Here is a 14,202-nt window from a genome sequence, read left to right as displayed (position 1 = left end):
TTTTTGAATAACTGTGAGGGTATAAAGTATTAATAGTGTGTCAGTAATGTGGGAACTTGGTGAAATCTGAAAACACTAATCCAGGATTTTTATGTATTTATTTTTTTGAATGAGTGGCTGATAATCCCAAAGCGTCAGTCCATGAATGACATGCTAGTCCTGCAAGTAGCAGGAACGTGTTCAGCACAAGCTGGTGGGGAAAACTAAACTGGCTGCTGGTGCTGGGATCCAGTGAAAGGATCCCTGTGTTCTCCCAGTTTCCAACAGCTACATTTAAAACAAAACATTATTGCAGCTGCGGCTTGCATACGTCCTCCATTGACCCTCCTTTTAATTGGATGGTAAACTGACTTTTGGCAGTTCGCATTTTGTCAGACACAGTATTTGGGTTTTAACAGAGATGAACAGGCTGCTGTTTTGTTTTTGTTTTTAATCGAGTCAATCTTTCAGAGCCATGTCTGTCAGTTTTGTACCCCAGCTGTTCGTGCTGAGATTCTAGGGGAGAAGAACACCACTTGTCTAGTATAACGAGCCTTGAAGAAGGCATCACTTGGCACTTACTCTTGATGGAAATCTTATGCATATATACACTTTCAGTTCACACCAAAATAGGGCTGCCACGATTGGTCGACTAGTCACGATTACATCAACTATTAAAATCGTCGACGACTAATTTAATAGTTGACGCGTCGTTTGAAGCTTTGTAAGATCCCAAAAGACGCAGGAATAAGTAGCAGGATTTAAGAGTGTAATAACGGACTGAAACAGAAGATGGCAGCACTGCATGTACAAGGATGCCAGCTGCCATTAAACCCCGAAGAAGAAGCTGTGTCCCAGAATTCATAGCACGGCCCAGCGCAGTTGTCAACAATGGCGGCAGCTAGTTAGTTTTAATATTACTCTTATTATTCTTTCTGGGTCACAAAATAAACGTTTAACATATTTTCAGGCGAGAATGTAGCTGTGTAAACCTCAAATATCTGCTCAGTTTATCAAGACACCACATATTTTCAAAATCGCTCCGACGTTTTTGGAGACGTCTGTTACCCACTAGCTCGATAGCTAGCTGGGGGCTAGGCTCACTAGAGCCCGTGAGAACGCCGGACTCCCGGCAAATCGTTTTCAAACCCACCGCCATCTTTCGCTACTCAGGTTAAACATGTAATATAAGTCACTTAGATAACTTACAAATGTTATTGTTTGGCTTTTTGTAGTATTTTATTTGTTCCTGAGTAAATCAGTTTGGATTAGATTGAAGTTATAGTTTTTACACAGCTGAATAAACGTCAAGCAGACAACTGATTATCAGAAGTGTGAGATGCTTGAGAATTTACTCCGGTGTCCTGTAGAGCTGGGCGATATAAGATTTTTTCATATCACGATATGTTTTTTTCCCATTTCAGGCGATAACGATATCCATCACGATATAAGCCAAATAACTATATTTGTAAGATTTAAATGTGCCGTTGCTCACAAGTAAAATGTGAAATAATCAGCAGCTTGTTTTTATTTAAATATTTATTTCCCATAATAAGTTCAACAGGGTAGATGTACTTAAGGAACATGAGACTTTTTCAGATAAATAAAGGCAAATATTGCAAACTACACAAAAGGCAGCCGCTAAAGCGTTTAAGTTTCAAAATAGAACAAACGAAACAGACTAAATTGTCAATTCCACTTAGAAACAAAATATTAATTCTAAAAATAAATCTTAGTTTGTTTTACAGAAAAACAGACAAAACTGACTAACTTTTGTCAATATCAAATAAACTGAGAACTAAAAGGAAATTCTCAATCTCTCCTTGTTGTATAGCTTAGCTTTTCAAACAGTTTTAACAGTTACTTTAGTCTGACAAAAGCCGAATGATGAATTAGCGCTTCCAGTCAGAGACTGAGGCTACGTCCACACGTACACGGGTGTTTTTGAAAACTGAGATTTTCCGTTTTCGTTTTAAAAAAAAATAATCCCGTCCACACATAAAGGGAGAAATGAAGGAAAACGCTGCTATGAACATGCCAAAGCAGCAGGTGGCGCTAGATTCCTAACCGTGCAGAAATGTTGGCCAATCAGAAGTCTAGAAGCCTCGGTGGGAAAAAGTAAACAAAGCTGGGGCATAGAAGCAGAACCGAGTCGTAAGTGTGGAGGGACAGTAACTGTGTGTGTGTATGTAAGCATTTAAACACTGCAGAGAGTAGAATTAACAGTAACAGTATTGTAGGAATTCATTTCACCGAAACAATAACGTGGCGCACAGTGTGACGTCAAAAAATGCGCACACCTCTGACGCTGCGTTTTCTCCGTTTTTCTAGTCCACACGTAAATGCAAAAACGAAGTTTTCAAAAATATCCACCCTGGCCGGAGTTTTTGAAAATCTTCGTTTTCAGTGACCAAAAACGCCGTTTACGTGTGGACGAAAGGTGCAAACGCATAGAAAAATCTGCGTTTTCAAGAATGCCCGGGTACATGTGGACGTAGCGCATGCACCAGTTTATTGTATTTCCAGACTTGCTTTCGGCACAATTTACAGTGCACGCTACTCTGTTTTTTTGTCAGACTTGAAATAGCCGAAATACCTTCACACTACGGAACTTCTATGGCTCTTCCGTTCGACAATCTCTCCGGCATTGGAACCATCATCTGTTTTCTCTTCGGTAACCTTCGGTCACGCTCGGTTGATTTTTCTAGTCGGCACACTCATTTCCTCCATTACCCGGGCGGTACGGTGGCTGGCTGCTTCCCAAACAAATACACATGTGCGGCTTGGCACTTGTGCTGTACGTAACAAATCACGTGACGTGACGCTGCGGCTGTGTGGCTCTGCGCTACTTAATTTGGATTGGCTGTTCTTTTTTTTTCTTTTTTTTTCTTTTTTTTAAGAGGACAAGAGCGGCGAGGTCTATCGCGATAGTTTAATTTTTCTATCGAGAAAAAGTTATATCGCGATACATATCATTATCGTTCTATCGCCCGGCTCTAGTGTCCTGTTATATTTTAGATAGCAAGGAGCAGACAGATGAGTTTATTAAACTTCACTGAAACAACCTGCAGATTTCATTAAAATGTAATAAACTATCATCTTGTCTTTATTTTTAGTTAGCACATACCTTAAACACTTCAAGCTGTAAGCTAATGATAGTTATATAAGAGCAGATGTGTGCTGGTGCAATAAGCTGTACGTTTTACGTTCAATGGATGCATGATCTGATTAGTCGACTAATCGCAAAAATAATCGATGACTAGTCGACTATCAAAATAATCGTTTGTGGCAGCCCTACACCGAAATAAGGAGTCCAAAACCTTCTAATTTACATTACTTGGAGAGCATTTTCAGACTCCTCAGCCCAGCATGCTTGCACATATGTTTATCTCCATTCATGTGCTTGTGGTTGACGTCAGCGCACTTACCTGCAGTGTGGGTGAAAAGTTAATCGTTTCCTCTTAAACACTGTTTAGGAGGGACAGCACTCAGAGAAAGCTTTGGCACTGAACTATCCATCAAGACAGGGGAGTGTCGGGATAAGAGCGGGGCTCTATAAAGCGGCCAGCTAAAGGCTCCTCTGAGCTGCAATTAAGTGCATTTAAGGGGGCTTTAACAGCCAGGGTGCGTTTGATTTGGTGAGAGGTGAACCTGTTATTTCTCAGCATAAGGTCTGAATCCCAGGGAAGAAATCAATGACTGATCTGCATTACTTGCTGCTACAGTGACATTAACAGCATCATAATCGAATCTTAAATTTTGTTCCTCGAGTTAATTTGTGTTGACTTGCATGTTTCTCAGATGACGTGGAAATTTAACGCACGTTCTCCCTCGTCTGTTCCAGGAGTCCCCCTGAAAGTGTGTCCGCAGGGCTACTCCTGCTGCACTGTGGAGATGGAGGAGAAGCTAAGCCAGCAGAGCCACACGGAGATCAAAGCTCCCGTCTCCAAGCTTAGCACCAGCCTACAATCCACCTTCAAACAGAGGCATGACCACTTTGACAGTAAGCAAACACACTGGCTCACAAACACATGCAGCTTTTCAGGTTATGTTGTAAGACTGGCTTTGGTTTCCTCATCACAGCATTTGTGCTACACTTTTATTTATTTTTATTTTTTTCCCTTTTGATGGACACTCCCACCTGCCAGCGCACTGCTCATAGCAGAGACAGCCAGTCTGTGTCTTCTGGCCTGTCCACCTGTCTCCCAATGTCTCTGCTCCCTGTCTCATCATCCCCTGAAGGAAATGTAAAAAAATAAAATAAAAGAAATACAGGCTTCCCTTTCTCCAGAGAGACACGCGTGCTTCCAGACGGACCACACACATCTTCAGATTTAGTCGTCTCTATACTTCCTGTTCCTCTGTGTGTGAGCACATGTGTGTATGCCTGTAAATATTGGGATCAGGTTTCCCCTGCTGAGGGCCAGAGCGCATGGGAACATGCAACAGTGCTGACTCACAGAGGAAGCAGGGCAGCTCTGAATACCTTCAACCACCAAACCATGCCACCACTGCAGCCCTGCGATGATAGGATAGAGGGGAGGATGAGGATTCCCAAACAGGCTGAGTGGAAAAACATGGGAAGAAAAAATATTTTTAGTTTCCCGGTGCATTGGAATCTTGCTTGTTAAAGGAGGTTATGTGCATAGCTCTGCATTGGTGTGCACACATGTGGGTCAGATCTTATGTGTCTGTGAAAGGCAGCGAGGGATGGTGAGTAACAGGGAGCATGTGTATTGCAGCCAGATGTGAAGAGGAATGTGACGTGTTGGAATGCAGTGGCTGCTCGAGCTGTCCCGCCCATCTTTTTCTCCTTTCTTACTGCCCTTTGTCCCCTTCTTATGCCTCACTCTCCCAAAAACCCCTCTCTTTGCCGCTCTTTCTCGTTCCATCTCTCTTCACTGTGTCCAAGTCCTGCTTGTGATTCACTGCGCTCAGTTCTCACGCATGCATGTCCTCCACCCTGTTTGTCTTGCACAACTCATCTGGCGCTTAGTGGCAATATTAAGGGCTGTTCTCATTACTGAGAAATCTATAAATTATTATTTTCTCGTTTAATCATCTCGTCCATAATATACAAAAACAGCCTGTAACAAATGGTCAGCTTCAGAAATGTCAGTGTCACGTTTAAGTAACGACCACAAACCAGGTTTAAAAACAACACCCGAGATGCGTGCGAGCAAATGAAGATGTTGTTTCCGTAACAGGGTTCAACTTTAGAGTGGAACGTTGAGATTAAAATAGTGTTCATGGTGTTTGATTTTAGAGGGACTGATACCAGAACCACAATTTCGTAAAAATAATCTTTCTGAACAATTGTGGCTTCGGCTCCTTATGTCAAGTTTATCCATCCAGAGCACCACCGATCAACTATTGCATAAATATTGTTTTGTTTAGGAATTTTTCCGATATTATTCAGCACGGAGTGTTTTTCTAACGGAGTCATAACAACTGGCTTGCGCAAAAATTCTAAAGCTTGGCAACGCCCAAAAAGAACGTCCAGTTTATCAGAAGGGCACAGCTCTACGGATGACCATGAACCTCTTCCCTGCGTGCTCCCTCCTCATCATCACTGTAGGCAGGTTGCTGCAGTCTCTCAACAGTTAGATGTGGGATCTCTTTACAAAGCCCTGCTGTGCTCTCTTCTACCTAAATTGCCAGGCCCTCTCTCTCTCTCACATCAAATGTGGTGACGGGCTCAGGCTGCCGGCCTATTATTTCCTTTTGTCACATCAAGACGCCACCGAAGGAAGCGCTTACAGCCAGTGAAATGGGAACAGGAAGTGCTCATTGGTCTGCTTACTGTTGCAGAGAAATGACAGCAGCGGCCGTGACATCACAAGGAGTGCGCACATGTGCACAAACGCAGCTGCACATGAAGGCGTTCGCTCGCGCACTAATAAACTCAGGAAGTAGTGTATGTGATTGGGCAGGCTCTCATCATGCGCCTGGAGCGAAGAGTCATGGCCAATTAAGACCAGAGCCAGAAATAGTTCTCTCTTTCTCTGTGTGTCTCGTCGCTGCGTGTTTATTCTGACCTCAGCCTGTCCTGCTGCAGTGACCCTGTCCAGCAGAGCAACTCCATGTCTGTGAATTAAGCGCTTGGATTATGGCCCCATTGCCTCCAGACACATACAAGCGACATCCATCTGAGCACCGAGCTCAGCAGCAGGAGGGACAGAATCCCATACCATAAGAAAAGGGAGAAGCTCGGCGACTAATTGGCACAAATAGGATGCAATTACCGCCTGGGCTGGGATTGGGAGGAGCATAGTTTATAGGGACACTAGTGGGGGGAGTTTTTGGAAGAGGAAGTGGGAGGAGATCGGTCAGTTCCTCTGTTCCTGTGATGGATTGGGCCCAGGATCGTTGTTCGTAATTTAGCGCTTTCTCTGCAGCACGTTGGAATAGTGACAAGCTGGGGGGGAGCGTGCAGGAAGGGAAAGACAGATAGTCGAGCAGGAGTCGTCCTTTTCCTTACATTTCCCTACAGCTGACACTCTCATGTGTAACCTTTCACCCAGATTCTCTCAGACCATTGGCTGAGTGACAGGTACATTTTTAATGGGGAAATCCAGAGGGAGCGTTCAGCTCCTCGGCCTGTTGGCAGACGACTGCGTGTCATAAATTGTTTTTAATGACAATGCAAGATGCCTGAGTAATGCTGCTCATACTTGGGCCCCTCAGCCTGGGCCAGAGAGCCTCCGTATCCCCGCCACCCCTGCCCCCACTGTGCCACCACCCCTCACACACCCTTCTTAAAAACCCGTGGGTTTGTCCAGACGCATAATGGAGCTTATCTGTTTAGCATATAGGAATTACTCCTCTAATTAACTGTAGAAAGGAAACGGAGAAGTTTAGGGTTGTCCTCGTGCTTCATGCCTCTCCCACCTCCTCCTCCTCCTCCTCCTCTTCTTCACCTCCTCAGTCTCCTTTCACTGACTTTCATGTCAGTGTGGCTACTATGACATTCCAGGGGTGGGGGTGGACCATTTTGTTTTAATCCCTGTCAATGGAGCGTGGAACTTGGTGCCCTCTCCCCTGGCTCTGTGTGTGTGTCTGTGTGTGCGCGTGCACTTGTGATGGCGAGGAGGTAAATGGAGGGGCTGCAGTGTTTCCGGTATCCTTGGCGACACAGTAGGGATTTGAAGTTCTTAAAAAAAGCCCTCAACTTAACCCGCCCCAAGCCACCCTTACCCCTCCTCTATCTCATTTTTTCTTTTTAGTGTGTCAGTCTGAAGTGGAAGTGACAGCACTACTCGGGTCCTCTGTGTGAGTGTGAATGTGCGAGAGTGTGTTTGTGTGTGTACTGGTAGCAGAGAGCATTTAGTGACTCCCCCTGCGAGAGCATGGGAACTTTACATTTCAAAGCCACGCAGTGGGCACCCCGAGAAACTGCAACGGGACAGAAGGTCTGTGAGAGGGGGGTGGGGGGCACAGATAATGGATAAAAAGGGCGAGTGTGTGTGAGACTGAAGGTGAAACATGTTTCAGAGGCTCTGTGGAATTCTCATTTTATTCAGATTAAGAAAATTGGGCAAGGAGGGTGGTGTGGGGTCTGGGAGAAGGGGCTTGGATTATTTGGGGGGTGGTAGGGGGGTGATGGACATTCCTCAGGATGAAGTAGGTCATTGTTCCTCATCTCTAGTGAAGAGAGCTCTCTGAAGGAACTGATGAAGTGAAAGCAGGGGAGGGAGGCAGATGCAGGGCTGGTAGGATAGTAGTGGGAGGGGGGTGCATACAGGTCCATATACGGTAGCTGGGAGGGGCTGCTGCTGCTGGTGGTTGTGGGGTCGCATTATTCCGTAATCCTATTGAAAATGTCTCTGAAGGACAGTCCAAGAGAAGCTGGCAGAAAGGAAGGCGAATGGAATGTGACAACAGAAAAATGGCATTGATGGTGGTCAGTCTGAAGCACACTGATGTGGAGAGACATCTCTGCTGATGCTCCGCGCTCACCCCCTCGTCTCCAACTGTCCCCTAACACATTCCTTTTGCCTTTCATTAAAGATTTTATGCTTAAGCTCGTTCTAAGCGTGGGGCACAGTTGAATGGGAGTAACGTCAGTCTGATTTCAAATGGTGGCAGCAAAATTTTTAATGTACTGAAAGAAAACTTGGGCCTCTAAAGTCCTTTAAAATGTTGAGAGAGGAACACAACAGTAAGTTCAAAATGTCACAAAAAACAGGAAAAGTCCAACTGGGCAGATAGTCATAACTTTAGCCCTGAGCTCCTTTAGATGTTCTCTTCGTGACATCTTGAACTCTTCCCTGTAGACACTTAAATATAAACAATCTGACACTGTTTGTTCTTGCTCTTTGTCACCCGCAGGCTGTAGACTAACCCGGCCTTTCTTTCACATCCCCACAGAGTTTTTCCGCGAGCTTTTGAAAAACGCAGAGATCTCGCTGGACAGCATGTTTGTGAAAACATACGGGATGATGTATGTGCAGAACTCGGCACTTTTCAAGAACTTCTTCCAGTCCCTGACCCAGTACTACGTGTCCGGCAGCGCTGCCGTCAACTTGGACTCCATGCTGTCGGAATTCTGGGCCGACCTTTTGGAGAGGATGTTCCAGCTGGTCAACGTGCAATACGAGTTCAGCGACACCTACATGGACTGCGTCAGCCGACACACGGAGGAGCTGCAGCCGTTCGGCGACGTGCCCCGCAAGCTCCGCATCCAGTTAACGAGGTCCTTTATCGCCGCACGCACCTTTGTGCGTGGCCTGGCGCTCATGCCTGAGGTGGCCAATAAAGTTTCTACGGTAAGTGACGGAGCACAGTTTCAACAAAGAGAAAAACTAACAGCCGAGAACGAGACTTGTTTTCCTTGTAGTCCTGTACATCTCTGATCTGTAGTTCTCTTTCTCTCTGTCTGGTAACATAAACCACTCTGACTGTTCTGGTATGACTTGTTTTTCCACTGTACTGAGTGATTCATAGGCGATTAGATTAAACTGCTTTGTGGATCTGGCTTATGCAATTAATGGTCATGCTTTTTCAGAGTATGAGAATGTGTCTCTGGTGGTGTCGAGTGAGTGCTTCGGCTATGATGTAATGAAAACGGCCCACTAACTGCCCTCTGCCTACTCCAGGTCAGCGCCTCTCCCAGCTGTGTGCGAGCGGCCATGAAGATGTTGTACTGTCCCTACTGCTCGGGCCAAGTAGCCCTGAAACCCTGCCAGAATTACTGTCTGAATGTGATGCGTGGCTGTTTGGCTAACCAGGCAGACTTGGACACGGAGTGGAACAACTTCCTCGGTAAGCAGACGACATGCGAACAAGGGCACCTTTAGCAGCCACTGTTTAACAGAAACCTGCCCGTGATTACACCGCCTTATAACCATAATAGCTGAAAGTGTTTAATTTGGCAACAGAGTATATTTATGCAGCCTCCTGCTCCTGGGTTCATTGCCGCTTACTCATATTTCTTCAAAGATCATTAGTTTCATCGACTTTCTTATCTAAGCGTGCACCCCTTATTCTCCTTGTGAGCATGAAACCAGAGTGGCAATGGGATTTGTGACATGATAGACCCGGGGTAAATAAAGGAGGTAAACTGCAGTTCAGCTTTGGAAGAAAAACATTTAACATAGGAACGGTTTTATTGTTGAAAACCATGTACAAACATGTCCCTCATTCTTTAGTAGGTTGTTTAAGAAAAGGGGGAGGGAGGGGCTGTACATGCGGTGACCCTTGGAATGAATGCAGTCTTGTGCTGTGTACAAACAGACCCAGATCAGTTACATTACACTCAGGGTGGTGCACACATCCACAGTTCTTCACTGTGTGCTTTATATTTATCCTGCATGATGGATCTTGTGACCAGAAACATGGTTTCTGACTATATCACCGTTACATGTGTCGATCTCTGGCTGCTGGCACCGCTGTGGTCTGCAGAGGCATCTGGTTTCTGTTGCCCCCTTGCTGTGCTGCAGCTTGATCCTGCCCTACACTAATGGCTCATCTCACTGGTTAAAAATGTCTCACCCTAATGCGAGTGCTTCTCCCTAGTGGTAGGAGCGTGTAATTGCTTTCCCCTGTGTTGATTTCAACTTGTTATGTTTTGGTTTTCAGATGCCATGCATAGTCTCGCCGAGAGGCTCGAAGGTCCCTTTAATTTTGAGTCTGTCATGGATCCCATTGATGTGAAGATTTCAGACGCCATTATGAACATGCAGGAGAACAGCATGCAGGTGTCGCAGAAGGTGAGTCTCATTTCAGCGCCTTTCAAATTAAACAAAATAAAAAGAGATGAGGATGGAATTATTAGCCCTCCCTTCCAAGTGCAGAGGAAGGACTTTTTTTAGCACAGCTTGTCCGAACATCTTTGTTTTATTTTGAATGCTTAGATTATTTTTACTTTGCATATAGAAACAAAATGATTTCACAAAAACTACCAGGGTCAAAATAATTACCTCCTGGATGCTAATAGTCGTTTACTCTTTTTGCTGGATAACAGCTTGCAGTCGTTTATGGTAGTTTTCAGCCAGTCTCAAACGCGTCTCCTGAACAAACTTTTGTTTGCTCATTCTTCTTTGGAGAATGTCTGAAGCTCCTCCCATTTTCAGTGGGATTCAATTCAGGGCTTTGCACTGGCCGGTCAGTAACGTTCACTTTGGTCTTCTGGCGGTAGGTCTTCACCAGGAGCGACATGTTTTAGGTTGTTGTGTTTGAAGATAAAGAGACGACTCAGACCCAGGTTGGTTTCTGACTGCTCGAGGTTTTCTTTTAAAATCTTCACATAAACTTCTTTCTTCATGATTCCTTCCACCTTGATGAGATTCCCAGTTCCAGACACACTGAAGCATCAACCCATCATGATCCTCCCACCACTGTGTTCCTCTGTGGGGACGCTGTCCTCTGAGTTGTAGAACTCTCACTACTTTCTCCAAACATCAGCAAAGTGTCTGCAGCTAAAGAGCTGTAGTTTTATCTCCTCTGACCGAAGGACGCTCTTCTAGTCTGGATTATTTGTCTCCAGGTCGTTCTTAGCACACCTCAGTCTGGCTTGAAGGCGTTTCTTCTGCAGAAGTTTTTCCTGGTCTCTAACCTCGCAGCTCATTCCTGTGCAGGTCTATAGTGATTGTCTCCTTCAGACTACAATTTCAAACTTGACTAAGTCATTCACGGGTGTCTTGGCAGTTGTTCTCTCACCATTTTTCTTTCTAGTCTTTTGCTTCCCACTGCTGCCAGGCGTGTTCTGCGTTGTGTGTCTGTCTTTACATTTCTTGATGATTTTGTTTGTTTTTGTCTGAAATAATTCTTATATTGTGGGCAAATAGAAATAATTTATGCTTTCTGAAGAAACTAGTTTGTTTAGAAATGCTGTGTTGAAAATCCCTTCTATTGTTAAAAAAGCACTCAGGACATTTTTGACCAAAACGTAACATTTCACAGGGTGGCTAATCATTTTGTCTTCATCTGTAAAACATTTCTGTTCTTGTTCCTCCTCTGACAGGTTTTCCAAGGATGTGGAACGCCCAAAATAAGCGCCGGCTTTCGTTCCAAACGTTCTGTTAAAGAGTCCACCTTCACCAGCCGCTTCCGCCCTTACAGTCCTGAAGCAAGACCCACCACTGCTGCTGGAACCAGTTTAGATCGACTGGTGAGGACTAAGAAGGCAAAGAAGTGAATATCACATTTACTCTGAGTAATTGTTTTTGATCTTTTTCTTTTTGTGTGTTCTAAACAGACAATTGAAGTAAAAAAGAAATTGAAGCATGCCAAAAAGTTCTGGTCCACGTTGCCAGAGACTGTGTGTGTAAGCGAGGGGATTGCAGCTGGTGATGAGTGCTGGAATGGTACAGCGAAAAGCAGGTGAGAGGCGCAGACTTCACAAAGAGAGAATCTAAATTTTACTGCGTTGCTTGTAAATTATTGAATTTAAAGTCTAATGCCAGACTTGATTCCACCAGGTACGAATCAGATGTCATTGGCAGCGGGCTGGCCAATCAGATATCAAACCCGGACGTGGACGTGGATATAACAAAACCAGACATCGTCATCCGCAGTCAGATAGCAGTTTTGAAGGAAATGACGAGCCGGCTCAAAGCTGCACACAGCGGCGTCGACATTACTGCAGAGAGCGGTGAGAGCGGTTAATGAGCTTCACAGCTTTTGCGACTCAGTTTCCTAGCTGCACGTCTCACCTGCTTGTCTTTTTTTGCCCCCTAGATGATGACGGCAGCGGAGATGAGAGCGGCAGCGGTTGCGACGGTCCGAACTGCGACATGTACTTCTCTGTTCCACCAACGTCTGATAAAGAACGGGGTGGAAAAGCAGCGGGTGGAAGTGAAGTGGCTGGATCACCACGGGTTAATCCAGTGCAAAGCAATAACTCAGCTGGGGTCACCTCACGGGGAAGCATGGCGCTGGCGCTCTGCGGGCTCGCCCTGGCCCTGTTAGCTTCCCGCTTGAGATAAAACTGGCTGGACAGGGAGAGGGAAGAGAACGACCAGGAGCAACAGCACGAAGGGGAAAACTGTCAGAGAGACTTTAAAAAACAAAAAGACTGCCTTCAGGACATTGGACTGTCCACTGTTGGGGTGGGAGGGGAAGAAACTTCTTAATATTACAATAACCTCACTATTAACTATTTGTTCGTATGTTGTTAAAGACATCAGTGTACAGCAGTATGATTTTTCTTCCCAAGAGATCCACCTTTGTCGCCCAGATAAACCTGCCCTCCGACAGCTCTCTCCGAGCTACTTTTTGGTTGTGCTTGCAGCATTTCACACTTACTTTGGCAGTTTAATCTCATGATTAACTTTGTGCCTTCTTCAATGACTGAAATCTGACATCTAAGCATTAAGAAAGATATTGGGTCAAACTCTGAGTGCCTGTGTTGGGACACATCTTTAAATTTCTGAGGCTGGTCTTTCTATCGGTCACAAAACACGACTAATAGAAACAGAACCCACGTGACGCTGTCTTATTACTAATTCAAAGCTTTTTTTTATTTTTTTGCACATTATAAAAGTGCATACTGTGAATATTTGTGCCTGTGTGCATTTATACTTTTACAAAGGCCAGAAATTCTGAAGCATTTTGAGACTTGTTTTGCTCGGTTTGCTTTGGAGGCAGCTCGTCTCAAAAATGCAGTGAGAGTTTACAGCACAGGTGCTCATGTTTGACCTGAAGATGGCGTCGTTCTGTGGAAGAGTCTGCGGGGTGCTCTGCAAGCCCCTAACACGCATAATGTACGTTTGCTGCGAGCATTTCGCATCTTAACTTTAAATTTCTTCATTATTATTTCACTGAACTTCTTTCAGCTTAAGCAATTCAATAGTAAGGTTATACCTCGTGCTTACTGAGTCAATGTGATCTAGACCATAAGGTTGAGTGTCTGATAGAGTTGGATATGTCCCCTGCCATTAAACCCCCTAGAAGGCAAAGCTGACATGTCCCAAATGCCCTCTTTTTTTCTTTTCTTTTCTTTTCTTTTTTTTTTTTTTTGGTACTGTAAGCTCAGTTCGGCACAGAAGATCTGACTCTATACAGTCTTAACGTTTGGAAAGAAAAGAGGGCAACATGCACGTTTTGGGAGCATTTTAATTAAACAAGACAAGAGGAACAAAAGTCAGTGTTTTAACCAAATGGAAATCTAGAAAAGATTATTTTAATACAGGGTTTTATGTTGAGGAGGTGTTGAGATTTTTAGCTTTTTTTTTTTTTTGGTATGAAGATATATATTAGGTACTACAGTGGATTTTACTGGTAGTTGTAGGTGGTGGAAGAGGTCAGTGTGCACAGATAAGGGGTGCGCCCTGGTCAGTGTGCACAGGTTTTGGGGCCTTTGTTTTGTTTTTCTGGCCCCGTCCCACAGTACACGCTGTACCTCGTTAAATGGCCTGTGTCAGTATAAATGGACTCATTCTGAACGGTTCTCATCATTTCAACTCAAAGTTAAGTGTTTTCACAATTACTACCAAAATTAATGCAATGAAAGGTGCCTGATTATTTTTTTATGTTTGGTACATTACTAGCATCTTCTTACGTTTTTTTTGTTTTGTTTGTTTTTGGGAAAAGAAAAGAAAGTGGCTGTTGTTGATGATTTATGATCTATCTGCTCAGATTCCCTGAGGTGTTTGAGTATATTGTTACCAGCTGACAAGCACAATGTACGTTTTTTTTTTGTTTGTTTGTTTTTTTTTTTTTTTCTTGGAGCTTTTCATTTGATAATCGGGTCTGTTAAGTTGCATTACCTGAACATCTCAT

The 14,202-nt window shown here is 44.4% G+C and overlaps 1 protein-coding gene across 1 annotated transcript in view; it reads left to right on the top strand.

Moving 5' to 3' along the window:
* The window catches only part of gpc4 (glypican 4), a 31,480-nt gene extending 17,278 nt beyond the window's left edge, over nucleotides 1-14,202 (top strand). Inside the window, exons 2-9 of the mRNA XM_085419865.1 lie at nucleotides 3,824-3,982; nucleotides 8,350-8,747; nucleotides 9,078-9,243; nucleotides 10,060-10,190; nucleotides 11,444-11,590; nucleotides 11,678-11,802; nucleotides 11,901-12,073; nucleotides 12,160-14,202. Coding sequence (XP_085275991.1) covers nucleotides 3,824-3,982; nucleotides 8,350-8,747; nucleotides 9,078-9,243; nucleotides 10,060-10,190; nucleotides 11,444-11,590; nucleotides 11,678-11,802; nucleotides 11,901-12,073; nucleotides 12,160-12,407 — 1,547 coding nt within the window. The 3' untranslated portion in view covers nucleotides 12,408-14,202. The remainder of the gene's footprint in view (nucleotides 1-3,823; nucleotides 3,983-8,349; nucleotides 8,748-9,077; nucleotides 9,244-10,059; nucleotides 10,191-11,443; nucleotides 11,591-11,677; nucleotides 11,803-11,900; nucleotides 12,074-12,159) is intronic.

This window comes from Rhamphochromis longiceps, linkage group LG2, assembly GCF_057381845.1.
Source record: "Rhamphochromis longiceps isolate RC_006_pf linkage group LG2, R_longiceps_female_GT1.1, whole genome shotgun sequence".
NCBI lineage: Eukaryota > Metazoa > Chordata > Actinopteri > Cichliformes > Cichlidae > Rhamphochromis > Rhamphochromis longiceps.
The sequence above is the reverse complement of the archived record's forward strand: the minus strand, read 5'-3'. Positions and strand labels throughout refer to the sequence as shown.